The sequence below is a fragment of the Pithys albifrons genome, chromosome 13 (assembly GCF_047495875.1).
Source record: "Pithys albifrons albifrons isolate INPA30051 chromosome 13, PitAlb_v1, whole genome shotgun sequence".
In the NCBI taxonomy this organism is placed as follows: Eukaryota; Metazoa; Chordata; class Aves; order Passeriformes; family Thamnophilidae; genus Pithys; species Pithys albifrons.
The window spans coordinates 675,213-701,262 of record NC_092470.1 but is presented as its reverse complement, the minus strand read 5'-3'; the positions used below and the strand labels follow the sequence as shown (position 1 = coordinate 701,262).

The following is a 26,050-nucleotide window of genomic DNA, read 5'->3' as shown; positions in this document are numbered from 1 at the left end:
GGCTCTGTGCTGGGGCAGAGTGAGGGGGGATTTCTGCACTGAATGCAGAGTGGGTGTGTTTTACCTGCTTGGCTGCTCAGCACGGCCGTAGGGGCTAAGGGAGAAAAACGTGTCCCTGCAAATGATCACAAGTAAAGAGCATGTTTTTTATCATGGTGTGCTGGTTTACAGGTAAACCAACAGGAGAAACAAACCCAACACAAAAGAGATTAGAAGTCAGAGTTACAATTCAATAACAATATTACAATAAATGCAATGACACAAAGAGAAATTGGGTTTAACCCAAAAACCCAAAATTATAACCCAGCCCCCTGGGGCACAAACACAATGGGGTTTGGTGGCCCCTGTGCTGAGCCCCACGTGGTTCCCCCGAGTCCAAAGTATAAAAGGAAGGGAAAACCTGTTGGTGCAGATGATGTCACAGTCTGGTGGAGAGTGGTGGTCTCCTCCTGTCCAGGTTCTGCTCCTCCTCTGGATCTGATGAGTGGTTCCCCAAGTCCCCAAAGCCCAAGATTCTCTCCCCTCAGGTGCAGGTGGGAGCCCCCAGTCCCTCTCCAGGGCAGGGAGTTCCACACTGGGGGATCTGACTCTGGGAGTCAGGGGGGATTTTGGAATGGTTGCTGGCCCATGAGCAGAGCTGAGCCCTCAGGTGGGTGTGGAGGTGCCAAGGACTCCCCAGAGGGGAGTTCTCCCAGCTCCTCTCCCAGGCTTCTTTCCCACCCCGCTTGCATGCTGAGGGGTCAGGTGTGTCCTGGGCAGCTGCTGCCAATGGTCCATTGTTAACAGTTTGTTGGAAATGGAATAGAGGGTGTAGAATGCACAGCTTTGGTCACACCCACACAGTGATAAACTGGTCCCAGGTGCTGAACTGGGACACAGATGAAGTTCAAAACTGACTTTAAAAAGCACCAAATAAAGATTCTTCTAACTCTGTGTAATCTTACAGGAAACTGACTGCTATTGCCTTTGGAGACCTGAACCCTTTTCCCCTGCGTCAGATCAGGAACCGGAGGACCTACCACCTGGAGAAGGTGCGTCTGGAGCTGACGGAGCTGGAGGCCATGCGCGAGGACTTCCTGCGGGAGCGGGACACGTGCGTGGAGAAAAGGGACCTCATCAGTGATGATGAGGAGGATAGCTGAGACTGCCCAGCAGAAACTTCCCTTTGGGAGCCTGACCAAAGTGAGGGAACCTCCAACACACTTTATTAATGCTGTCAATCAGAATGTAAACTAGTTGCTTTTGGAAAGATGCAGGACAGATTTCCAAACCCCAGCACTTTCATAAATACTGCTTTGTATGGAGGCCAAACACTTGTGTTTACATTGATGTTCATGGAGTCTTTTATAGAGCATTTAATCTCTGTCTCAGTGTAGTCAGTCAGCTGAACTGGCAGTTGGTTTCCCACAGTGCACTGTCAGTGCCTGGGTGTGAAACCAGAGTAAGACAAGTCCATGCTCTGTTTACTGCACTCATTGCCATTCTGTGTGGGTCTGATGTAATCATGTTTTCTGTAGTGCAGGTTCAGTGTGAGAGGACATGACATTTCTTGGTCTCAGATCGGCTCAATGTAGCTCTTCATGAGGTCACTAACTAGAAAAGTACAGAGTGATGCACAGGAAAACTTGTACATTCCTTTGTGTTCTCCTGAGGTGACGTGAAATGGATCACCAAACTGAACACTTGAATATTTGTCCTCTAAAGTAAAGGTAAAATAAGTATTTGCCACTGAATGTTCAGTGTGTACTGAAACAGTGATATCAAACACAATTTGTGCTTTTCAGGGCAGCTCTGTTGAAAAAGATTCTCATTAATGCAAAGGGGTTACAGATCAAATTCTGTTCATTTTATTTCCATTCACTTTTTTGATTGCAATGTTTCAAAAAAGTTCACAACCAAACTTCAGATATTGTGGAAGAATGGAGCTTGTCACAGGAGTACCATGCTTTAGTAGGTCATTTTCTATGTATCTGTTGAGGGTTTGTTTTGTTAGTTTGTTTTTTGTGGTATTTTGGGGAGGGAGTGGTTGGGTTTTTTTCTCTTAATGCTTTTTCCTATTTAGGACTTAAGGTGAAGTCTTGCTCTTTAAGAAGAAAAACAGTGTTGTTTTTGCATGAGTGCAGAAGTGTTGTACAATAGTGGTGGCGATCATCAGTCAGTCAGAGGAGCTTAAAGGTCACAACATGCACAGAGGAACTGAAGATCCTTTGCCAACAGAAAAATGCAATATTCTCTTAGTGCTCAGCTTTCCTTCAGGACAGCTGAGAGGACACACCTGGGGGTTGAGCTGCAGTGTTGCTGCTGTGGAAGTGCCACTGGAGGCTGTTCTTTGGCGACCAGCAGGACTCCCACGGCTCTGAGGATGAGGAGGGTCTCCTTGCTGCCCACTCACTGGACTTTGCAATGTTTTTTCATGAACTGTTGGATCTTCAGACTGTTGGATTGACTTAAATGGTGTCATGATAAAACTGGGGTTTAAATACCAGGCAGCAAATCACTGGGCTCTGGGGAAGTGGTTAATTGGCAAAAAAACAAAACAAGTAATTGGGAAGAGTAAAGTGCATCAAGCTTTCATTTCTTGTGTTTTGATTTTTGTACTACTTTATTGGGTGTAATCATGTAATCATTTAGTAAATGTGTGTGCAGAGAGAAACCCTGCCTTTGTTTTGCAGCACTTTCTTTTATTATTTTAGAGAATTTAGTTGTAGCCTTCTCCAAGCAAGCATTTTATAAGTTTATCTGCAAGGGAACTATTTAATCAGAGGTGAAGTTGTAACTTAGAGGGCTACTTTTGATATAGAATATGCTTCCTATATGACACAATTTTTACTCAACCATCAAATCCTTGCCAGTGAGGGACCCATGATGTGATCATCTTGATTTGTATGTTATTTGTCTTTTAAAATGTTCCCTGCCTTGTCTATTGTAAGTAGTGGTTTGGGATTTTTTTCAATTCCCTAGATACTCTTGGTTGTGTACTGGTGTTTGTTAGGCATGGTTGGGATATTATTGTATGTACTGTATTGTTTTTCTACGTACAATCAATATTTGAATACAAAAATGGGACCAGATTTTCTAATTTTCTAGTTATGCTGTCTTGGTTTTGAAAGAGCTGGTCTCTAAATCAATCTGACATGTTGGCTTTTTTTTCTTGTTTGTTTGCTTTAATGTTGTTTTCAAGTGTTAAATGAAAGGGTTTTTCTAAGCTGAAGATCTTCCTTTCAGTGGCCACAATTGAGATACTAAGGTGAAGAACTTAGAACTGTGTGTACTTACCCTGTTTCCACAGCCTGTTCTGTGGGTTTGAGTCTTCACTGTGAAATAGTCCCATAACTCTGGGAGATGTTTCCAGACTGATTCCACTGAAATCTGTAGCTTGTGAAGATAAACTAACTGTTCAGGAAGTTCTCCAGCTGACAGACAGGCCCTGCAATGTTACAGGACCATCTTTGTTACAGTTGTGCTGAGGGTTGTATTTGTGTATGTGTGTTGTGTGTTTCATTACCCAAGCTGTTACCCAGCTGTACAGTAAAAATAAGTAGCTCTGGTTCTTATGTCACAGTGTGACTCTAATCCATGAATGCAGGAACCTTTTGGAGGTCCTGTTGTCTCTGGGTATTTTGCCAGCTTACAAATACGAAACAAGTTGTTGCTGTTGTGCTCAAGTTCCCAGCAAGCTGTTGGCTTCATTTTGTTAAGCCTTGTTACTGATTTAATGATGAGTTAAAAGGTCAAAAAGCTGCAGAGGCATCTGAGTTCTGAGCACTGGAAATCTCCACGGACCAGAGATGTGCTGCATGTAGCGGGAAGCACCACCAGGGGAATTTTGCCTTTGCTGTTGCAAATGTTCTGAGGTGACTTGGTTTTCCAGTGGTGCTTAATTGGGTAACCTTGGAGAGCAGTAACTCATTAGGGATGTGCAGGATACACAGGCAGTGTGGAAACCTCATGAAACCAAGCCAAAGTCCAGAGTGACTCTGACCTGCAGAAGCTGAACTGCAGAGACACCCAGAGTTTGTGTTGGGTGTGAATTGTGAAGGGATGCATGTGGGTTGAACAGTCATGCCAGCCAGCTGGGAGGAAACTGAGCTGTTAACCCAAATAAAGACTGCCAAGAGGATTTTTTTAACTTCAAGGTGACACACATAGGTGCCCAGAGTTCCTTCTGTCTGGTTCCCAGAATATGTGATGCAAACCAAACCACTAAGCTGTACCCTGCAGAATATTCTCCCATTGTCATACATGTGTGCACAGCTTCCCAATGAAACTTTTGGTTACCTGATGAAAGTGTTGCATTATCTTCTGTTCAGTGGGCAAAAAAATGGGACTCTACACCTCTAGTTATTAAACTGAACAGTATTTTAGCTCTACCTGTCCATGTGTGCAGGTAGTGGTTTCATCCAGTGTTATCAGATTGTTTGGTGGTGTTCTTTTTACCAGCCATGTAATCAATAAAAAGGATTTTTTTGTTGCTCTTTAGGTGTCTTCTGCGAGAGGTTCTCCCCTTCCCCTCAGTTTTGGTAAACATGGTAAGATATTTCAGCAGAAAGGGAAAGATTTTTTTTTTCTTTCTTAAGACAACAGGAATGAAGAGTGGTCTCAAATTTTACAGTTGTACATTCAATCATGTTTGACCAAGAAATGGAAAATTGATTAATTCAATGCAATTGTGTAGCAGTTTGTGACTGTTCCCTTAAGTGCCACGTTAGAAATCAGCAATATGCGGTACAAGAAATACGAATCACAAAACATAAGTGATGTTATCTTCATAAAGATCAATGTAAAGAAAAAATAAATTGTTTATTACTTTATAGCTTGCTCTTGTTCTTTTTTTTTTTTCCCCGTAACGGATAGAAATACCTGCAGGTGCCATCAGCACAAGCAAGTAGTAGGGCTTGTATTTTTGTCTGGTACTGTGATATGAGAGAATCTCTGTGAAGGAGCATACAGGCAATTTGGGCTTTGAAGCTTGAAGATGTGGGTCCACTTGTGAGTGGTGCCCTCAGTTTCTTGGGAGAGCAGGGAAGGGAAGATGACATCTGCATGAGCACTCACAGGGAACACACTTTGTAGGAAGCATGTATTTGTGTGGTATCTCCTGACACCATAAGCCTCTTTAGGATGCCTGGTACTGATGTTCTGCTAAAGCCTTTTGTAGTCAAATGCGTAATGTCAGCTGCTTTGAAAATTTAACCAGGCACTGAATTAATTTTGAAAGCCAGTCCCAGTGTCTGTCTTTCAGATGTCACTCTTGCATTTTGGAGTTGCTTGATTCCCTTAAAGAGGCTACGAAGTACGTCAGCTACTTCAGGTGTTTATGAGAGAAATGAATCAGGAGTTGACTTTACTTGCCGGTGCAAGCAGATCTTTCCTAAGCAGAGGTGAATAGTGCACAGTTCTTGTCCTCTCTGGCTCTGCTACAGAATGGCAAGCTGTTATAGCAGTAGCTACTGGAAATCTTTTCAAAGGGGTTGCAAAACAGGATAGAGATCAGCAATTGAGGCAGGACATGATTATGGCCTAAGGACCTCCTGTCCTGTATACTGAAAATGTAAGTCAGAAATAAACAGAGAATTCTGAGAAGAGAGTGCACAAAGAGCAATATCCTCACTTGGACACTTGGTGTGTTTAGCTTGAGTAGGTTGTGCTGCCCTTGCAGCTGTTGGGGTGTGTAAAGAACAGCTGAGACTCCCATTTGCTCCTTAGGACTAAGCCTGAGACATCTGTTCTCACTGGAATTGCAGTAGGATGAGAGTGTGGCTTAGCCTGGCTCCTAAAAAATGCATAACTTAGAGAGGATAAACACAGTTGGCCAGCTCTGAGCTGAGACCAAATACCTGAAAGCCTTGCTGTGTTCTGGGTGCCTCAGAGAAGCAGAGCACACAAGGAATCTGCTGGTGTTGTATCAGGTGTTCATTCTGTGGGATTTTCAGAAGTGCTAAACAGAGCTCCTTATCTGCAGCTGCTGGACCTCAGCTGAGAGCAGAATCCATGTAGTGCTGAAGCTTTAAGAATTCCCACACAAGCACATTCCTTCAGATAATGCAAAGGAAGGGTGTGCTCTGCCTTGGAAACCCCCTCCCTAGGAAAGAAGGTGAAAGGTTCACTCACAAGGAAGTTGGAGTTGTATTCTGTGCTTCAGGAGCTCCACTTGTCTCCAGTTCAGTGATGCCCATCTGCAGTGCCAGCTTTTCAGAGGGTGAGACTAGAAAGCAAAGCTCTGGACTATATACTGAATGTGACTTTCAAAACCAGTTATTTAATAAGAAAACTAAATATGCTTTCCCCTAAATTTGTCTGCAGTGTTGTAAAAAGAAGTAATTAAAACATTTGATACTAGACTATACTTAATAAATTAAGATGACTTTGGCCTTAATTAAGATTTTTCTAGCCTTGAGTAACTGCATCCTGCCTGTCCTTCAAATACAGTGGGCCTTTGGTGGGTACAAACCAGTCACATTTTTGCAGTGAGCTGCCTCTAAGATTTCAGGTTTGTGCTGGTGACCAGACTCAGTGCTGTCTTCAGGCACTGTGATTGGTGATTAAACTGAAAGAAGCTATTTGCCTGTTTTTCTGGTGTTTAATCCTAGAACTGCCCCTTTGGAACTGCCCCTTCCTTCTCTGTCCCTTCCTATGGAGGGGTGGTAAATGCAGGGCTGCAGTGTTTGCTCGGGCTGCCCACTCACAACACTGCTCACCTCTGAGTTCTCCTTTTTGTGCTTGTCCTGGGTGCACATAAAGGCTTTTACCTTCCTTGTCAAAGATGTTACAAAGTCTGAGTTAGTGTTTTAATACAATAAACAGCTACAGGACGACGCAAGAGCCACATCTTGGGCAGAACCTGTACTGGGGCTTGTAAACCCCATGGACACAGCACTGGGGATGGGATTCAATCTCCCCTTGCTCTGTGGCCTCTCAGGGTTTTAACTGTGCTGTTTTGTTCCCTTCCTTGCAGCTGGGAGAAAAAAAAAAAAAGAGGTGGCCTTCCTCATGTGCCCTTTTCTCTGGGAAATTTGTAGGACAATTGCTGTGACTGCCACATGATCATATCACATTGCAGAGCTAAAGGTGAGGAATGAAGTGTCTTTGTTTCCTTTTCGGAGAGTTCTGAATACTTCTACTGCACGTTGAAACTTTTTCTAGTGCTTCCATTTCCTGTTGTCCACCTTGTGTAGTATCAGATGCAGCCACTTTCCTTTTGGAATTGGGAGAGGTGGGTGGAACCCATGGGCTGTAGACACCACTCCCAGGGCAGAGTTCAGTTCTCCTGACTTGGAACATGTCTAAAGCCAAGTTTCTTTTCAACTGTGATAATAAAAAGCACTGCCTTTAGGCACTTGCCAAGAATAAAATTATTTTTAATTAATATATCTTTGCATCTTACTGCAAATGGAAACAGCCCACTTATTTATGTATGAGAATTTACCATAGCATGTGTTACCTTAGCCACAGGGAGACTTGGAAGTGAGGGCAACCTGGCACTTGTATTTGATTTTGAAGGTGTGAACAATCCCACCTCATTCCTCATTAACAAACAATGGATATTAACTTGCCCAGAATAAATGTAAGGAGACCAAACAGCATTTATTGCAATTACCGTCTGCCAAATAAAGAGGGAGAAAATCAAGTTTTACAGGTTTGGGGGATGTCTTTATGATAGGAGAGTGAGCCTATGAAGGATGTCATTGTTGGTGGCCAGCACTGGGGTGGGGCAGGTTGGAAAGCAGCAGGGCAGAGGTTCCTTAGGGTAGTGCATGTTAGTGCAGCTTGAGAAGCACAGTGAGAATGGGATCATGTGTCATTCTTTATATTGAATTAAGAAACAATCAGATCCAATAGAACAAAATTCTTCCTTTTATTCAGCACTTGGAACATGGGGGTTAACTGCTCCCAAACATGTTCAGCGAGACTTTTGTGTTTCCAGGTTTATATCCTGAGTTACAACTGAAAGCCACTCCCCAGAGTTAAGCAGGATATTTTGGGTGTCTCTTAACAGCTCTAATAACCTGCTCTTGTCTCTGCAGCTCTGTATTTCCTTTTAACTAAACAATGTTACAGCTTCAGGCTTCAACCTACACAGGTTTGCTGATTTATTTCTTACAGCTCAGCCTCTAATCTAAACAAGGTTTTGGGTTTTTTCTTAGAAGTTCATCTTACAGTCACATAGTTAAAATCCTCTTTGTATAAAGTTATGCATGGTTAACATAACTGACAAACTTGGGTACAAGCTAAAATCAAAAATTAATATAAAATATAAAGTTAGTACAGGCCTGATTAAAAAATCAGTAGAGACTGTATGATTTTATGGAGAAGGGATAAAATCCATTTTCTTGAGGGGTCCCTGTATGAATATCACACATTTTCTTGAAACATTGGGCAATTCCAAGGAGTCAGGGTGAGTTCCAGACCACACCATAACACATCCGGACCTGTGTTTAGGCTTGTACAGAATATAGAACAAGGCTTATTTTCCTGGTGTTGTGTTTATGTATCTACTAAAGAAAAGAAATGGGGTTCTACCTCTGCGCTGTCCCCACTGCCCCTGGGCACGCTGTGCCGCTCCAAAAGGCTTTGCACCAGCTGGGCAGGTCCGTGGGCACCGCACACGGGGCACCGTGGGCTCCTCCCTCGTATCCCCCTGGAATGCTGCCCCGGGGTGGGACACACCTGTGGCCACGTCCCTGAGGATGCCCCGGGGTGGGACACACCTCGGGCCGTGTCGCTGAGGACACTCCCGCCCCGCGGGGCTGTCCTCGGCGGAGCGCGGAGCCGGGACCAGCCCTCACTCGGCCCGGCCCGGCCCCATGAGCCTCCAGCCCTCACCGGGCACAACCCCGCCCGGCCCGGCCCCGCCGCTCGTTCGGCTCTGCCCCCTCGGTCCCGACACTGCCCCCTCGGTCCCGGCACTGCCCCCTCGGTCCCGGCACTGCCCCCTCGGTCCCGGCTCTGCCCCCTCGGTCCCGGCTCTGCCCCCTCGGTCCCGGCACTGCCCCCTCGGTCCCGGCTCTGCCCCCTCGGTCCCGGCACTGCCCCCTCGGTCCCGGCTCTGCCCCCTCGGTCCCGGCACTGCCCCCTCGGTCCCGGCACTGCCCCCTCGGTCCCGGCACTGCCCCCTCGGTCCCGGCTCTGCCCCCGCAGCCTCCGCCCGGTCCGACCCCGCGCCCAGCGAGCCTTTCGGACGCGGTAAGTGGCGCTGCCCCCCGAGGCTTCCCCTCTCCGTGTCCCTCTGGCTGAGCCGCCCCCGGGTGCCGGTGCCCCGCGTCCGCCCGTGCCAAGGGGACGCGGCTGCGGTGCCCCACGGGCCGGGCAGGCTCGGGGAGCCCCGGCGGTGCCGCCCGCAGGTCGGGCTGTGAGCGGGGCGGAGCCCCGGCCCGCTTGATGTCCCCCCTGTTGTCATCCCCGCACGGAGTGCCAGGCGATGTCCACCCCCTGATATCCCCCTCGCATGGTGTGCCGGGCGATGTCCCCCTGGCAAGATGTGCCGGGTGATGTCCCCCCTCGCATGGTGTCCCTGGCGATGTCCTCCCTGATGTTCCCCTCGCACGGTGTGCGGTAGCTCCGCACAGAGCCTGCCGGGGTGGCACAGGCTGCTCCACCTCCGTGACAGCTGTCCCTTGTCCCCGCGCAGCTCCCGCAGTGCCGGGCCGGGCCGCCCCGCGGGTGCCCCTTTCACCGGGACACGCCGCTCGGTCTGGCGCTGTCACTCTGCGAGGCCACGGCGGACAGCGGGGCAGGGGGTCGCACCTCGGCTTGCTGGTACTGTTCAGCAATCGCTGTGCAGCCTCATCGTGTTTGTCCCTGAGCTCCTCCCTGCCTGTTCCCTCCGACAGCCTCCCTTTGGATGTCGGTTTCTTACACCTGCAGCGCTGGGCAGAGAGCCGGGCAGGGGAGACGGGGCTGGCCTGGCCCGCAGCCTTTTAGAGGACAGTAAAGAAGGAAGATGTGGGCTAGAGGGTGGAAATATGTGGCGATTGCTCCTGCTTGGGCTGGTGAGCCACCACCTGCTAGGGACCAAACACCGAGTGCTCACCTGCTTCACGCGTGGGGGAAACCCTCAACTCTGCCCCTTTGGAGAGAGAGGTGCCTGTTCTGAATCAGTAGTGGGTTTCAGACTGTGCCATGTCTTTTATTTGCCTGTGAGAGAAGTGTGGATGGCAGAGGCGACTTTGGAGCAGTGACGTGCCGTGTCTGCGGCACTAATCCTTGCAGGCGCCTCGCGGCCGGGCAGCCGGCTGTGCCCGGCGGTGTCAGCGTGCCCGGCATTGCGGGCCGTGCCCGGCGGTGTCAGCGTGCCCGGCATTGCGGGCCGTGCCCGGCGGTGTCAGCGTGCCCGGCATTGCGGGCCGTGCCCGGCGGTGTCAGCGTGCCCGGCATTGCGGGCCGTGCCCGGCGGTGTCAGCGTGCCTGGCATTGCGGGCCGTGCCCGGCATTGCGGGCCGTGCCCGGCGGTGTCAGCGTGCCCGGCGGTGTCAGCGTGCCTGGCATTGCGGGCCGTGCCCGGCATTGCGGGCCGTGCCCGGCGGTGTCAGCGTGCCCGGCGGTGTCAGCGTGCCCGGCATTGCGGGCCGTGCCCGGCGGTGTCAGCGTGCCTGGCATTGCGGGCCGTGCCCGGCATTGCGGGCTGTGCCCGGCGGTGTCAGCGTGCCCGGCATTGCGGGCCGTGCCCGGCGGTGTCAGCGTGCCCGGCATTGCGGGCTGTGCCCCGCGGTGCCATCATGCCTTGCATTGCGGGCCGTGCCCGGCATTGCGGGCTGTGCCCGGCGGTGTCAGCGTGCCCGGCATTGGGGGCCGTGCCCGGCGGTGCCATCATGCCTTGCATTGCGGGCCGTGCCCGGCATTGCGGGCCGTGCCCCGCGGTGCCATCATGCCTTGCATTGCGTGCTGTGCCCGGCATTGCGGGCTGTGTCTGGCATTGCGGGCTGTGCCCTGTGGTGCCATCATGCCTGGCATTGCGGGCCTCCCCTGCTCCCCTGCACCGGTGCAGCTCCAGCCTCACCTGGCAGGCACGCGGGGCTCTGGGATCGCTCACAGCCAGCCTTGGCTCTCCCTGGAGAGCCGGAATTAGCTGCAGAGCCAACGCATTTGGTCCGTGTGCCTGAAGCTTGGAAATACAGCCTTGGGTCACTCCCCACACATGCAATTACAGGAGGGTAAATTTGGGATCCCTTGCGAGTCACTGGCAGGAGCAGTGGGCCTATAATGGGACTGGATGCTCAAGTGTTGGGTATGTTTGATGTCCTTTAGACACAACATAGGTGGTAATAACTGCCCTGATTTTCTGACAAAAGTTTTTACACTACTGTTGTTTTCTGAGAGGATAATATCAGTGAAAATGAGGGTTTGATGAAATTAATATGTTCTAACTGTGCTGCATTTATTTGAAAGCAAAGGGTAAAAACTACTTGAGTTGTTTGGAGATTTTTTACTGTTGGAATTGCTTAGTCTTTGCTAGGATAAATAAAGAAAAGGAAATGTGAAAGAAGGAGTGAAACTGAAAGAAGAGTGAAAGGGTAAAACATTTTAATTCTTATAAGAATCTATTTAGTTTTAGCCTAAGTCACCAAAACTAGAAAACACTACAACTTTAATTGGTTTGGTGGTTTGTTGAGTTTTTTTATTTCCCCCTCCCCAAAAATTTATTAATTTTTAACAGTCCAGTTTTGGTTCTAAATTGTTGTGGTCATTTTTTCAGTATTATGAAACAATTCATAAGGGAACTTGTTACTTTGGTCTTTTCTAATGTGTTTTGGATTTTGCTTTAGTATAACTAGTGTCATATAAAAACATGCCACAAGAAATGGTTCTGAGTTTGGCAAAGGATTTGGTGATTCAGCTCATGTCGAGTGCACTTGAGAAAGTAAAATTATTCAGCTCTTACGTCAGTCACTTGAAACTTGTTTCCTTAGGGTAGAAGGCAACCTAAGGGAAAAAAGGCAAGGCTGCTGGAAGGCAAATGGTGCAACAGCTTTGGTCTCACCTCTGTTCTCTGTATTCTGCTCTTATTCAGTGGTGGGTGGACATTTATTATGAGTTTGACATGTATAGACCAATCACTGATTGCCACATAATTTAGTAATGACAAGTTAATAACTTACCTGTGCAGGGAAACATTTATTAAAGAAGAGAAATAGAACCTACTTTCTTCTGCTTCTCTTAAGGTGACTTCTGTCACCCTTACAGAAGAGTGGCTTTCTGTGCATCGATTTCTTTACACACAGCACAAGCTGCACTAAGAAAGCTCTCTGTGCTATAATAAGAATGTCCATACCCAGGGCTTGTACTGATATAGACTATATGTGTTTAAATTTATGCCTGAGATCACAATGGGAAACCGTTTTCTTAGGGTAAAAAAGATGGCATTTTATGGTCTGGCGGAGTTTAGGAATGCGAAAGATTAGGCAGGACGTGTTTGTAGTGCCTGAAACTGCCATCTCAGGGGCCTTTGTTCTATTTCTGGGTTTGCTGCAGCTTTGTTACGTGTCTGTAGGAAAACCATTTGCACAGAGCAAGCAATGCTTTACTGTCTTGGTCTGTGTACAGGAGAGTTGAATGCAGCAGTAAAAGGCGAAGTATTATATACTTACACTAAACATTTACTTTACTATGGAGTATCATTATGGAAACACAGTGATACAAATGCTGAGCAGAAGCTCGCCTTGGTATGACAATGCTCACTGTGAGGAATGTGCAAAGAGACTGAAGATTTGTTCATATTGAAAACTTTGAAGCCTGTGGAACAGACTGTCCAAGGAAGTGTTGAAATCACCATCCTTGGCAGTGTTGAAAACAAAAGTAGATGTGGTGCTTAGGGACAGGGTTTACTGGCGGATCCGGCAGTGTTGGGTTGGTAGTTGGACTTGATGATCTTGAAGGTCTTTTCCAACTTTAATGATTCTATGAGGAGAGATGGCCCAACACAGGGTGGCTGAGGGACAGACATGGCATGTCCTGTGAAGGCTCACAGCAGCTTCTCTTCTCTGCAGAGCTTGCCTTGGAGCAACTAAAGCTCTGGTCTGATCCAAAACTCACTGTAACACATACCCTCATTGGCCTGGTCTTAGTGGTGCAGATCCCAAGTGATTGGAATGGTCCTGACTCGTTGGATTCATTGCTTGGGCACATGCCCCCAAAGTGTTAACATAAGGAGTGTATTAGGAATAAAGTGGATTGTTGTTATTTCCTCAGATCCTGAATGTACAACTTTTTGTCTAAGGGAGTCAAAGATGAATGACCATCTCTAATTCATTTCTGCTTTCACTGACCACCATAAGAAAAATCACCACCCGATTAAAGAAAAAAAATTAAGGCTCTCCTTCCTCCTTTGATGTACTTGTGGTCTGAACTTGCAAATGGAGTCCAGCAAAAACCTTGTAGTTTAAAAAATCTTTGGAAGTGAAATCACCTTAGTTTCGGTTCAGCATAGCAATATCTGAGGAGGGTTATGTTCCTGCTTGGGAGTGCCATTTTTATTTCAGGTGAATTTTAAGTGTGTGAAGGTTGTCTTTTGTTGACTTATCCCCCTATGCTGTGTATTTGCTAATGACAATTGTTTTGGGTCATCAAGTGTATGATCTATTTTGGGGATGTGCTCACTGTGACTGTTGAGTTAGAGCCAGTGAGAGGTATCTGTGGAAGGCAGGATTGGATAAGGGGAAGTGAGAGATGTGGGAAACACCAACACACCAGAGGTACACCGGGAGGGGCTGAATGCTTTGCAACAGCTTTGTCTGCAGCCTTCAGAAACAAGGCTCTGGGCTGACTTGCATGCTTGAATGGTTCCTTGGTGGTCAGGTTAAGTTGACTGGTTTGACTGTCCAGAAAAGGGTGTAAGGTAAAGGGTCAGCAAAAGGGATGAGGATTTTTTGGTTATTTTTGAGATAGTATTGCATGGGTTCTATGCACTTGCACAATTAGATGTGTTCTTTGGAAGATGCTGGGAAATGGGTGAACTTGTCAAACATGAAGTGACTGTGTTCCCAGAGGCGTTTTGGGCTCCCCACTCTCAAAGCAATGTTTTTAACTTGCTTTTCTGGATGGCTGTGAACTCTCTCTGAAAACAATGATTTTTTTTTAGGTGTGTTTGCATTAATATTGTTTATAACCATGTACCTCAGATGCTGATGAAGGGAGTAATCAGCCTTAGGGATTTACCATCTTCAGGCAAGTCTCAGCAGTATCTCAATACCTGAGCATGTTCCTGCACTTGATTTTTGCGTGTGCTCAGAACTTAATTTTGCAATTCAGGGTGAGCAAAAAGTTTGGGGTTTTCAGCAAGACTCGGCTTGTTTGCTTTTTGGAAGTCCCTGAGGGTTGAACTGTTTTTTCATCTGCACTTCAGAAAATGCTGCTCTGAACAATTGCAAGCAGCATTATACAAACTTATTAAAGGGCCAATAGCCCAGAGATGTCCTCATTCTTGTAAATGCAGCTAAAACATTTATGGACTGTGGTTTCAAGCCCTGAGTAATATTGGTCAATGAGCTTCCTGTGAGATTTTGAAAGGTTGCTTGAGGAATACAGTAATTTGCCTACAAAGTGGATTTTGAGTAATTTATTTTAATTGAGAAGAAAAATAGACCTTTTTGGTCCAGGCATGAATGTGGCTTTGGGGAGGAAATTAATGAGCAGGGTAACAGAACACATCCCCTGGCTTCACCTTGAAAAACATGAAAATATAGAGAAATGCAGAAAATATCTGAAAAAAAATTGGAGTGGAAAGTGGAAGTGGAAAGAAGTAACCCACATTGTAACTCATTGTGCTCACCAGCACAAGTCTTGGTTTCTGCAGTGTATTTTAGGAGTGTGGTGGTTATTCTGGGCCTCAGTGTCACAACCCTTGTGGTTTCTCTCTGGTGGAAGCAGGTACTGCTTCTCAGCTTGTGTGTTGTGTAATTAGTGCTCACTGCCCAATAAGGGGACATGTAATATTGTTGATAGCCCCTTACTGCTGCTGTTTTTCGAAAGAGTGAATGTAATTCCTAAGTAACATCACTATTAAAGTAGTAGCCCTTCTGCTTCAAATAAAGCAAATAGTTTTTCTCCTAGGTTTTGCTAACATCAACCAAAAATATACGTAGAAGCACAAAGAGACTATTTCTGTTCCTGTTTTGGTACCTAGTCCTGTTCTATAATGTCTGCCAATGACTGCTATTTAAAAATATGCAGGAGCTGTATAGAAATACAGAACCTGGAAGTGCCCAGTGCATCTGAAGCAAAGCAGCATCAGGGATTCCTGCAGGAAAGCACATGACAGTTCAAATCTACTCTGTTACATAACTTGTGTTGCTGTGGAGCTGTGGCCCAAGGAATAATGTGACTGCTGATCATCTTCTCATCCCAAAGTAGCCCAGCATTCACAGATGCTCAAGCGCACCAGTGTGAGACTTGTCTCTCCAGACCTCGCAGAGCTTATCAACTTCAGAGATTGTGTTCAGGAAACAAATTGCAGTTACACAAAGTAACACGTGCAAAAAATGCTGCTCGTGTTCTCCTCTGAAACACGCCGTGTGTGATGGAAGATGTGCCAAGAGCTCTGTAGATGGGATCACAAAGCCTGTTAACAGCAGCAGTGCAGGTCTCTGCTGTCCTGCCTGTGTGCTCCAGAGCAGTGCCTGACCTGAGGAAAAGGAAAGCTCTTGCTGTCCTTGGCCCAGGATCTGCCTGCTGCCACTTCATTGAAGGAGCCTGTAATGCTTATTCTCATGCTGGCTCTCTTTAGTGTAGTGTAAAGGCTTTATTGTCCAGAAGTTTGTCAAATTATTAATTAATTGTTTTACTTCCATCACATTTGTGTTTCAAGGTGTGTTCTGTTCTTCTCATCAAGTATGTGCTCAGATGTGTCAGTGAGGGCCAACCATCACCTTCACTTAAAGCTGCTCACCTCTTTCCAGATTTGAACCCTCTCTTTCCAGATTTGAACCCTCACTGTTTGGCTGAGACTGCTAAATTAATTCTTTTGGTTGAATGAACTGCAGTGGATCCAAAGTGACTCTACTGGAAGTGTGTGTTCCTGACACTTTGCCTCTTGGAAGGCCCTAATGAATGTCATTCTTTGTTAATGTTCCAGTTGCCTCACCCTTGAGCATCAATGAAAGACCAAGCATGGCTTTCAAGCAGCAGCAGGTGGAGGAGATTTATGACATTGGGGAAGAGCTGGGAAGGTAAGGTTGTGCTGCTGACACCAGACATTCTAAAAGTTCTAAAATACATTTGGAGTATTTGCCATGTATCTTAACCCAGTGACTCTGCATGAAATCCTGGGTCAGTTACAGTATGAAACACCAGAAACACAAGCCTGAACAAAAACTGCACTTTGGATTTTAATTTTGTTTAGTTTGAGTGTGCTAACTATTTTTCCTGTTTCTTTTCTTGCAACTAGGACAACAAAAGGTATGTTTACATTGTGTTTTGCACATAGGCGTCATCTGTGCTTTAGTCTGGGTTCACCTACAGATGCCCTTTGCCAGCTGGGACACAGGAGTGCCCAGTGCCACCCTCCCAGAGGCAGCACCTGGTGTTGTCCTGTTCTGAAAGCCCTGCACAGCCCTGCTGTTTGCAGCACTGACACAGCACCTCCAGACCTGCTGCAAAACACTGCTCCAATTCCTGAAAAGATTTACCTGTCAGGCTTTCAGCTGGACTGTTTAATACCTGTATAGAGCTTTTCATCTATAATGGCTTATCTGCAGGTATTAATTAGAGCTGTAATTATCAGCTGTTATCATGCTCAACCATAAGCACCTGCTCAAACACTCTGCGGGGTTTGTGAGCTTATGACACAGGGCTGCCCCAGTCACTTACAGCCCTCCAGTGTTTTTCTTTTTAATATGCAAATAGCCAAATTAGGGCTGTGCACATGTTGGCTTCTTTCCCAATGCCTGCCAGTTGGTTTTGATGAATGACTGTGTATGTGCAATTACCCTTTTTCAGGGCCAATAATTTAGTTCCATTAAAACACTTCAGCTGAAGCTGTTTCCCTGCCAAATCTTATTTTTTTTCACTCTCAGCTATTTCACCTTTAGAGTTGTTGAGAAAACTTCTTTTAAGGGGAGATGAGTTGGGTTTTGTTTGTTTTTTCATTCCCTTTCTTCTCAGGAAGGCCTCAATGATTAAGTTTTCTGTAACTGCTTACTTTTGAGTAGTGACTAATACTGAGAGTATCAGTCTGATGGTGAAAACCTGACAACAGTGAGCAGTAAAGAAATTCAGTGTTTGTAAAAGGCGTGGGTTTTTTAACCTAGGAGATGCTACTATGTGCTGGAACAGCCAAAGTGCCAACAATAAAGCTCACTGGAGAGCCTTTAAAATAATGTGTCAGTTGTGTTTGGATGGGTAATTCTGTCTAGCTGTGCAAAAGGAGTTCTTGTACAAACCTGCAGGAGCCTTTTCCAGCTGTGCTGGCAAACACTGAGAGTGGTGGTGGGTGCACAGGACAGACAGTGGTGGTGGGTGCACAGAACACAGTGGTGATTGGTGCACAGGACATGGATTGGTGATGGATGCACAGAGCACTGACAGCGTGCCAGAATTTGAGCTGTGCAGAGTAATTTCTAAAAGGCTGTGCCATAGAGCCATTAATCTCTTGCCTAAGTGTGTTCTCAGGCAGGCTGTGTGAGCTGCTGACATTTCTGCCTTGGGGACAGTGTCACTGTTACATTTCACTTTGAGGCTGAGGGTGGAAGGTGTCCCAGAGCTCATCCCGAAGTCGTTCGTGCCAGTGCCTACTGAGCAGTGTCCCTTCAGGTGGTGTGAGGGTGGCACTGCAGTGCCCTGGGCACTGTCCTGCTCCCTGCAGTCAGCCCTGCAGCAGGCCAGGGCTCACACTGAAAACAGGCACACAACAAACCTTGCAGTGATGTTTCTGGACATGGAAGTCTCTCCCTTTCCTTCACCTTGGGGAAGAGGCTCTGCCTTCCTCCACACTGTGGGCCAGCCTTTCCACCTGCCACTCCAGTCTCACTAACTGGGAGCTGTGCTTATCTCTCATCTCCTGCTTCAGTCAATGCCTTTATATAAACGACAATCACTGTAATTTCTGTTGGTTATTTTGGGCATAATTGAGCCTTCATTTCTCAACCTCTGCCGAGCAGGGGGTGGTTTTGTGAATGAGAAAAGAGTTAAAGCCAAGCTCAGTCTTTCATCAGTGGCTTATCGTGTCTTCTGTAGTCCCTTCTCTCCAGCTACAATTTCTACCTCCTCCCTGCCTTGAGACAGGAGAAACCCTTTTTTAATGGGTGAAGCCTTAAAGGTCAGCAAATGCAGCATTTTGGCAGTGGTGCTGGGACCTTGGATACTGGCACACAGTAACCTCTCTGACATTGTAACTGCTAAATATTTATTTATGTAGTGAAAACAAACATCAGGGATAACTGAGGTATTCTTTGCAGGGGAGGAACTTGGAAAAGTGATAAAAAGCCAGCTGGTTGGACTCTCCCTGGTGAACAGAGGGGGGTGAGAGCAGCTGGGAAATTCACCCTTCACACACACCACGCAGAATCTTCATTCCAGGAATTTTTTTCTAACTATAGAAATTGCTCAGTATTGCTTTTTCTCAGACATGAACCTTAGCTCTGTTCTTAGATTGATTTGTAATTTGAATTAGTTCTTTAAGTTTTGAAGACTAAACTTTGATTACTTTATCCTACAACACACACAAAGCAAGTCTTTGCCTTTGATGCAAAATGTAAACTTAGTTATTGAGCACTAACTAACACCTCTATTAATATTTCTGATTACAAATCTTCAAAGCTGTGTGTTTGATGTATAGTAAATCTGCTGAAACAGTTTTGGCACCCAGTAGTGGGTCAGGATCACTGTGATTGTAATCAGCTGTCTGATACAGTCACTATTTTTTGAGTTTTACTTTATATTTTTATATTCTTTATATTCCTCACAGTAAGTGATCTTAGCTTTTTCCTTTTTAAACATATTTCCCTACCAGTTTTCAATGTCTCTTTAACTATTTCAAAAATATTTTGATTTGTCACAGAAAGTGCAGAGAAATTGGGAGGGTTTGTTGTTTAGTTTTTTTCTAATAAAGCTACTCTGCCTACAGTAAGGGAGAACTGGCCTTGGGGATTTAAAGCTGGCCTTGGCCTTACTTTGCAACAAAGTCATGCATTCCTTATCACCAGCATCCATCTTGATGATGGCAGTGATCTCAGGGTATCTCCTCAGTGAAAGTACAATTGGAGGAGAGTGACCTCTGGTACTGCTCAGAAAGCTCAAATCCTGTGATGACTTTAACCACTGAATATTAAGCAGAATATTAACCCCAGCAGAAAGCACTGAATACTAATCCCAGGAAAAATCACTTAATATTAATCCATCCTTGTTTTGCCATTTCTGTAAAAATAAAACACTTTTTTCCATTTTGCGTTGCAGGACAAAGCAGATGGAAATTTGAACAGCTAAGAAAATAGATTTTGTGTATGCTTTTGAAATGAAGAATATTACTTAGGAGTAGAAATGCCCAACACATACAGTGCAGCTCACCAGTGGGATAACAGTGAATAAGGATTGGACAAATCATTAGCATCTTCTTCAGAATGGAGCTCACATATACCTGTCTGATGGGCAAGTTTAATTTATCTCAGGTGACATCTATTAAACATTGTTAAAACTCTGCCTCAGCACTTCTGACCCAGAGTGCAAACCTGTTGTACAGCTGAGCAGTGAAATGGGAGTTTCAGCCAACCCTTTGTGGTTTTGGCCTTACAAATAATTTTCTAGATGAAACTTCCAGCATAAGTTTCCATCTGCTTCCTACATGGGAAAGGAGAAAAATCTCTTCACCATTTGACCATAACACTGCTGTCCTCTTACAGTGTGTTGCTTTCAGTCTGTATCTGTCTGCATTGGACCTGCAAACACTGAGGTCCATGTGCTGACCTTCTGCTGTGTGTTACGCAGGCCCTGGGGTTGCTCCACACAGCCAAAGGAACAACTTATCAAATCAGCTGTTCCTGCTGAGCATGAGTCAGCTCTGACCTTCCCCAGCTCTCTGGACTCTGTGCATCGCCACTCCAAGTGCTGATACTCGAGCTAAAAGCTGAGTCTGATACGTGGGGGGGAATTTGTTGTCATGTGCATTTTATTCTTGAGCCTCAGATGACATAAAATACTTCCCAGGCTCTCAGGGACTTCCCAGAACTGCTGGCTCAGGCTGTGTCCCTGCACCTCCATGCTCAGCAGCTGATAAGTGCCACCTTGCTTGGCAGTGCAGGGTTGGGAAGCTCCCCAAAACACTGAGCAGCTTCAGGAGATGCTGATGACAAGTCAGGAGGTGGCAGATTTCTGGTGGCTCAGGGCTGAGGACCCCCCATGGTGTTGGAGGTGATAGTTGGCTGGAAGGCAGATCCCATGTTGCTTACTGGTAGCTTAGAATCACAGAATCATAGCATCAGCTGGGTTGGAAGAGACCTCAGTGCCACGTCCAGTCTCACCTTAAAACCCTCCAGGGATGCCCCTCTCTGGGCAGCCCATTCCAATGCCTGGCCACACTCTCTGGAAAGAATTTCTTTCTGATATCCAACCTAAACCTCCCCTGGCACAGCTTAAGCCTGTGCCCTCTTGTCCTACTGTTGGCTGCCTGAGCTTTTAATAACTCACAGCCTTTTTCATAAGCATTAGATTTATCAAACTTTCTCTTTGTTTCAAATGGTTTATTTTCTCTCTGCTTATTCCTATAAGGCAGATCCTTCTGTTTGAGTCCCTGTTCCTCTGCTCAGAGCTCTGACTCTGTTCTGGCTTTGGGTGCAGAGGGTTGGGCTGTGTTGGTGACCTGTGTGAGCTCCAGAGATGCGGAAGGAAGGGGGTGCACAGGGAATTTATCAGAGACAGTCCAAAGGTGCTCAGCACTTCCCTCTCAGCACTAGAGACTCACCTCAGTTAGTAAAGTATGAGTTGGAAGTGAAAATAAGTGTGTTTAGAAGTGGCAGCTATGATTTTTTCTCTTTCTACTACTTCTTAGTAGTCAAGCAAAATTCCTGTTAAATGCTCTATTATGAAAAGTTTTAGAACATTCCACTAGAATCTGACATCTGCCATGTCTGTTTGCTTCAGGAGAGGTAGATGCTTTTGCATTTTGTTGGGGGAAAAAATAAGTAAATGAAAACTTTTATTTGCAGCTTAAACAGAAGTAAAGTGACATTTGTGACTTTTATTTTTAAAGCTCTTTATGAAGTTATAAGAACTGTCAGTGGAGTATTTCACAGATGAAGGTTTTGGGGCTTTTTTTTAGGTTCATTCCATAAAATCCTATGGAAATAGCAAGATGCTCTCCTTTCAGTGCCCCTGCCATGCTAGGATTGCTGGTTGATTGTTTCAGCTATTGTATTGTAGTTTCTTTATAGATACTGTGCTATTGGACTTGCTATTTATTCACTGCTTATGTTAAATATCTGCTGTACCAAATCTTGGTTTAGTCTAAAAAAAAGTCTATAAAAATAAAATATACTGCAAATTATTGCCCTTTAGAGAGGGCTTCTAGGTCTTTATGGTTGTGACCACAGACTTCCTGCAAAAACCCTTCAGCAAAGTGCTTTTATGCATATATTTTATGCACCTTGTTTGACCTTTGATTGAGCTTCGTAAATGAGCTGAGAACATAAAAGTGGCTTGTAGGAGCTGTTAGCAGCAGACCCCTGTCCTTCCTGCTGGGAAGAGCATGGCAGTGCAGCTACAACCAGCAGAAATCTGGGATGTGTAAGCAAAGAGGGAGGAGAGTATTTAGCTTAATAAAATTACAGTAGAGCAATTGCTCTAATCACTTGAAAAAGATAAGCCTGAAAAAGCTGTTTTCCTCTCAAATTCAAGAAAGACATTCAGCAAGAATTCTCAAGAGCTTTGCTTTGAAAGTTAGCAAAAATACAACCATAAATGGATAAAATTGTTTATTTTTTCCAAGAAAAAGAAACAGGAATGAGAAAGATTGAAAAGTAACAAGATACAGACTTTCTAAGCTTGAGAGGACCAGTTAAAAGCAATCCAGATTTAATAGTGGCAGAAGGGCATGCTGAACAGAACTGTTGACATAAAAAACAGTTGTTGTAACTGAGAATGAATTACCCTTCTTTGCTGAAACTCAATAAACCAGCCTGTTGAACCCAGAGAATCTGTGCTCAGATTGGCAGAACAGTATTATTGTGATTATGTTTATGTCTCCTAACTGAAGAATGTCCACATAATGATTCCATAATGTATTTTTAGGTGTCTCTAAGCACAGATTATGCAGAATTGAAGCAAGGAGTGCTGTAAGCTCAGTAACTGGAGAAAGGACCAGATGACAGTAGGTGGAGCTGACTTGGCTGTGTCAGAGACTGTAAACTGGTTCCTGTCAGTAAACATAAAATTGTTTTCAAGGTTCAAGATACTTCGTTGACTCAGAGAATTATATGACACTGAATAGAGTGTCCTTTTTTTTCTTGTTGTCAAGGTACCAAACACAATTTATCATCCAGCTGGGAAGGAGACCAAACGACTGGCAGACTTTGCAAAGTCTTAAATTAAATATCTAAAGCTGCATTTTGGCTTCCTAAGCACAGGCAACCACATAAGTGAATGACATCCTTTGTCTTTGTTTGGGATGGGGTTTGTAATAGGAAATAAACCCTTTCAGGCTTGCATTCCCACCACTGAATGTCTCCCTACACCAGCTGTAGGTGAAAACCAAGATCAGAGCAGAATAACAGGTATTTATGGCACTATTCAAGTGAAAAAATGTGGGAAAAGCATTGGTGTCCTGCTCTGTGCCATAGCCTGTGATTGCACCCTTCCAGCTTTCACAGCAGTCTGCATGGGAATCCAGGCAGTTGCACTGGCTGAGAACAGCTTGTGAATAAAAATATGAATGGTTATAATTGCAATTATAGTGTTATCTAGAGACAGGAAATGTGTAGGTCCAGCTTGTCTGCTCAGCCCACATAATGTTACTTGATTTTCCAGTAGCATTACCTGCATTTTGCAGACTTTGGCAAACTAAGCACAGAAGAACTGAGGTGTTATTTTCCATCAAGTGTGTAGGAACCTAATTACTTTTAAAGTCAGTGGGAGGCTGGTGCCTAAAATCCCTTGCAAATCTGTCCCTAAGTAAATTGTTCTGGCCCATGGAGGGGGTTGAATGTCACCTCTTGACTGGCAGAATGCCAGAGTGCTGTCCTTTGCCAGGTTAATTTATTTTCCATAGAACTTGTTGAAAACATATTTCAGAGTAAAGTGTATCTGTCAACATGTTCAAAGGTATCATCTCTTTTATGGGAATATAAAGCTTGAACAATTACCAAAATAATACTAATAATATTTTTTAGAATTATTTAGTGAATAAAAGGAACAGAACATAAAGAAATAGACTGAACATGCTTAAAGAAAACATGTTTGGTATTTGGGAAAGAAGTGATTTTGCTCTTCTCAAATGACAGACAGGATGAGCTTCCTGACTTTTCCCCCCTCTCCCAGACAGCCTGGCTGGGGTCAGGTCCTACCTGACCTGTCATCTCAGTTCTTTGCTGACATCCTTGCAGTGTTTGGTGGCAGCTCCTGAGCCAGGAGGCATTTCAGGAATATTAAGGAAGGTTCCAATAAACCCATTCCTGTGTAAGGAGGTGCTTGCAGGCTCTCTGTGTCCTGGTGCTCTGTGGCAGTGCCATTCTGTGCCCTGGCACACTCCAAACTGGCAGCTGCTCTGCTCCCTTTCTCCCACAACATTCTGCCCCACAGCACCACCCTCCACAACCTGTATTAAATGTAGGCCTTGAAAAAAGAGCAATCAGTTGTCCTATTATTCTTGATTGTCCAGTTTCTCTCTTCTCTTTCCACATCCTCCTCTGAACTGCTCAGTGATTAAATGAGCTGACCTTGTGCTCCTCTAAAGAATTTCTCTGAAAACAGGCTCCAAAACCACCCAGTGGTGTTACCTCTGTGTTTGTTCTTATTAGTGACAAATTACTGCCTCTATTTTCTTGGGGACAAATCTCCTAGATGACAGTAGCAATGCAAATAATAGGTTGTGTTCACTGCTGGGGTATATTCCATCATTAATGATGGACAGATTTGGGGTTGTACCTAATTATGTTACAGCTGACAGGATGCAGCTGCTGCTGTTCATACACCACAGTTGAGAGCAGCCCATGCTGAGTGTGTGACAAGGCTGTGGTACAGCTGTCCAAAATATTTCTGAAAGGGAACAAGCTTAGCTTCTTGGAAATAAAAATTTAAAAGAATTTAGTTTCATTAAGGTTTGAAACCCCTCTAAGATCAGAGTCCAAGGCATATGCAGCCAACTTACCCAGCAGAATGCTGTAGGAGACAATGTTAAAGGCTTTCCTGAGCTCCAGGTGTCACATTCAGAAGTATCAGCCTCTGGGCTTATGCTGTTTGTGTTGTAAGTGCTGCTGTTCATGATCCAGGTCATCCTCATTTCAGCAATGTCCTAAACCCCAGGAATTCTCCCAAGGTCTGTTGGCTGCACTTTGGCCATCCCAGTCACAAATTTGGTTTCAAGGCTGAGCTCAGGCACAAGTGCCTCACGCGCAATGAACTGAGTGGCTTCATTTCTCAGTCTTGTCAGCTTTTTTCCCAGACTAGGCTGGAAGTTTTGGGGAGCCGAAAGTTTGATTCCTACCTGCTGAATGCTGATGCACGAGGAGGTGCAGAAACACTGTTGTCTTGGTGCTTGACCTTACAAGCTCTGTATTTAACAAGAAATCCAAAGTGTGCCTGACTGTGGTTGTAAAATCCCAGTGAGAAATCCTCTTCTTTCACACCTCTATGGCCTTCCCTTGAACTATCCATTGGGAATTGCATTGTAACTGTCTTAAATGTCCCAGGCTAGGGAACTGAACATTTGTATTATTCCCTGTGGCTTCAACCTCTGCTCAGTCACAAACTGTCTCAGTAAAGACTGTCTACAAAACCCTATTTTTCAGACATAGGAAATGGCATAAAACCTGGGACAGGAGCAGTAGAGTGTGTGTTAGTGGGTGCACATGCAGGGCAGCAATAGCAGATTACAAGGGAATGGGTCTTGTGGTAAATAATTGTCCCAGAGTATAACAGTGTAAAAGGAGAAGTCAGGAATTCCTATGCTGTGCCATTATTATTTTTGTAAGCTTTTGTGTAAACAAAAATATACAAAATCCAAGCATCACTATGCAAAAGTGACCGTGTTTGTTCCCATAATCAGCACTCATAAAAAAAAAATTTTCTTCCTGACTTTGCTGTCAAAGTTTATGTCTCCAGAGAGAATTCAAGGGAGCAACACAGAAATATTTGCACCATATCTCTTTAGAAAGTCTGGACCAAGCAAGATGCATGTCTTGTGAAATATGATCAGACAAGAAAAAACCTGTGAACCCCCCATTTTACACAGACAGCTCTCAGCACCACACAACAAACTCTTCCAGTAGAATGTTTAAGGCAAGTGTGAGGATTTTGTAGAAGGAATTTCTCCAGGGTTTGCAGGTAATGAGAAAATCAGGACAAATATGACTCAATTAATGCATTTGACAATGGCTACAGTCTCAGTTCCACTTAAGTGGTTATTGCTAAAGGGATAAGTACCTCTGTCCCATCTGTTCCTGCCTCTCTCCTGAGAAGTGCTTAGGATATGAAATGAAATCCCAAAAGTACTTCAGGCTGGCTGGTATTTGTTTGAACACTTTGAAATGAGGGGCTGCCTGTACCATGGAGTGTTTGCTTGGAGAGCAGTTCAGCACCAAGTGACAGCCTTCATTTGTCATTTCTGTGCCTCTGTAGTTTGAAGACAGACCCTGGTTGGATGTCTGTGCTGATGGAGCAGTAAGTACAGCATATAACGAGGTGCTGAATGTAATTGCTGTGTATGCTGCATAATTGAAGTTCCAACTGTACTTGCATCTCCCATTCACCAAGCCAGTGAAGGATGTAATAATATTGAAAACAACAACAGCTCAGTGTAGTCGTGGGGGGGCTGCACTTAATGAGTTTGTTTGTTGTTCTTATCAGGAGATCCCATCTGATAAAATCATGGTAGCCAAAGGATAAGGTTACCTGTAAGATGAGTCTTTGCCTTGCA

The 26,050-nt window shown here is 45.2% G+C and overlaps 2 protein-coding genes across 5 annotated transcripts in view; both read left to right on the top strand.

The window, feature by feature from the left end:
* The window catches only part of TBC1D2B (TBC1 domain family member 2B), a 34,422-nt gene extending 29,611 nt beyond the window's left edge, over positions 1-4,811 (top strand). The window contains exon 13 of the mRNA XM_071568058.1: positions 947-4,811. Within this exon, the coding sequence (XP_071424159.1) occupies positions 947-1,142 (196 nt within the window). The 3' untranslated portion in view covers positions 1,143-4,811. The remainder of the gene's footprint in view (positions 1-946) is intronic.
* Positions 4,812-9,007: 4,196 nt separating this feature from the next.
* Positions 9,008-26,050, top strand: part of DAPK2 (death associated protein kinase 2) — a 45,640-nt gene continuing 28,597 nt past the window's right edge. For all 4 annotated transcript variants that reach the window (XM_071568122.1, XM_071568123.1, XM_071568121.1 and 1 more), the window contains exons 1-2: positions 9,008-9,183; positions 16,067-16,160. In XM_071568122.1, the coding sequence (XP_071424223.1) occupies positions 16,102-16,160 (59 nt within the window). In that variant the 5' untranslated portion in view covers positions 9,008-9,183; positions 16,067-16,101. The remainder of the gene's footprint in view (positions 9,184-16,066; positions 16,161-26,050) is intronic.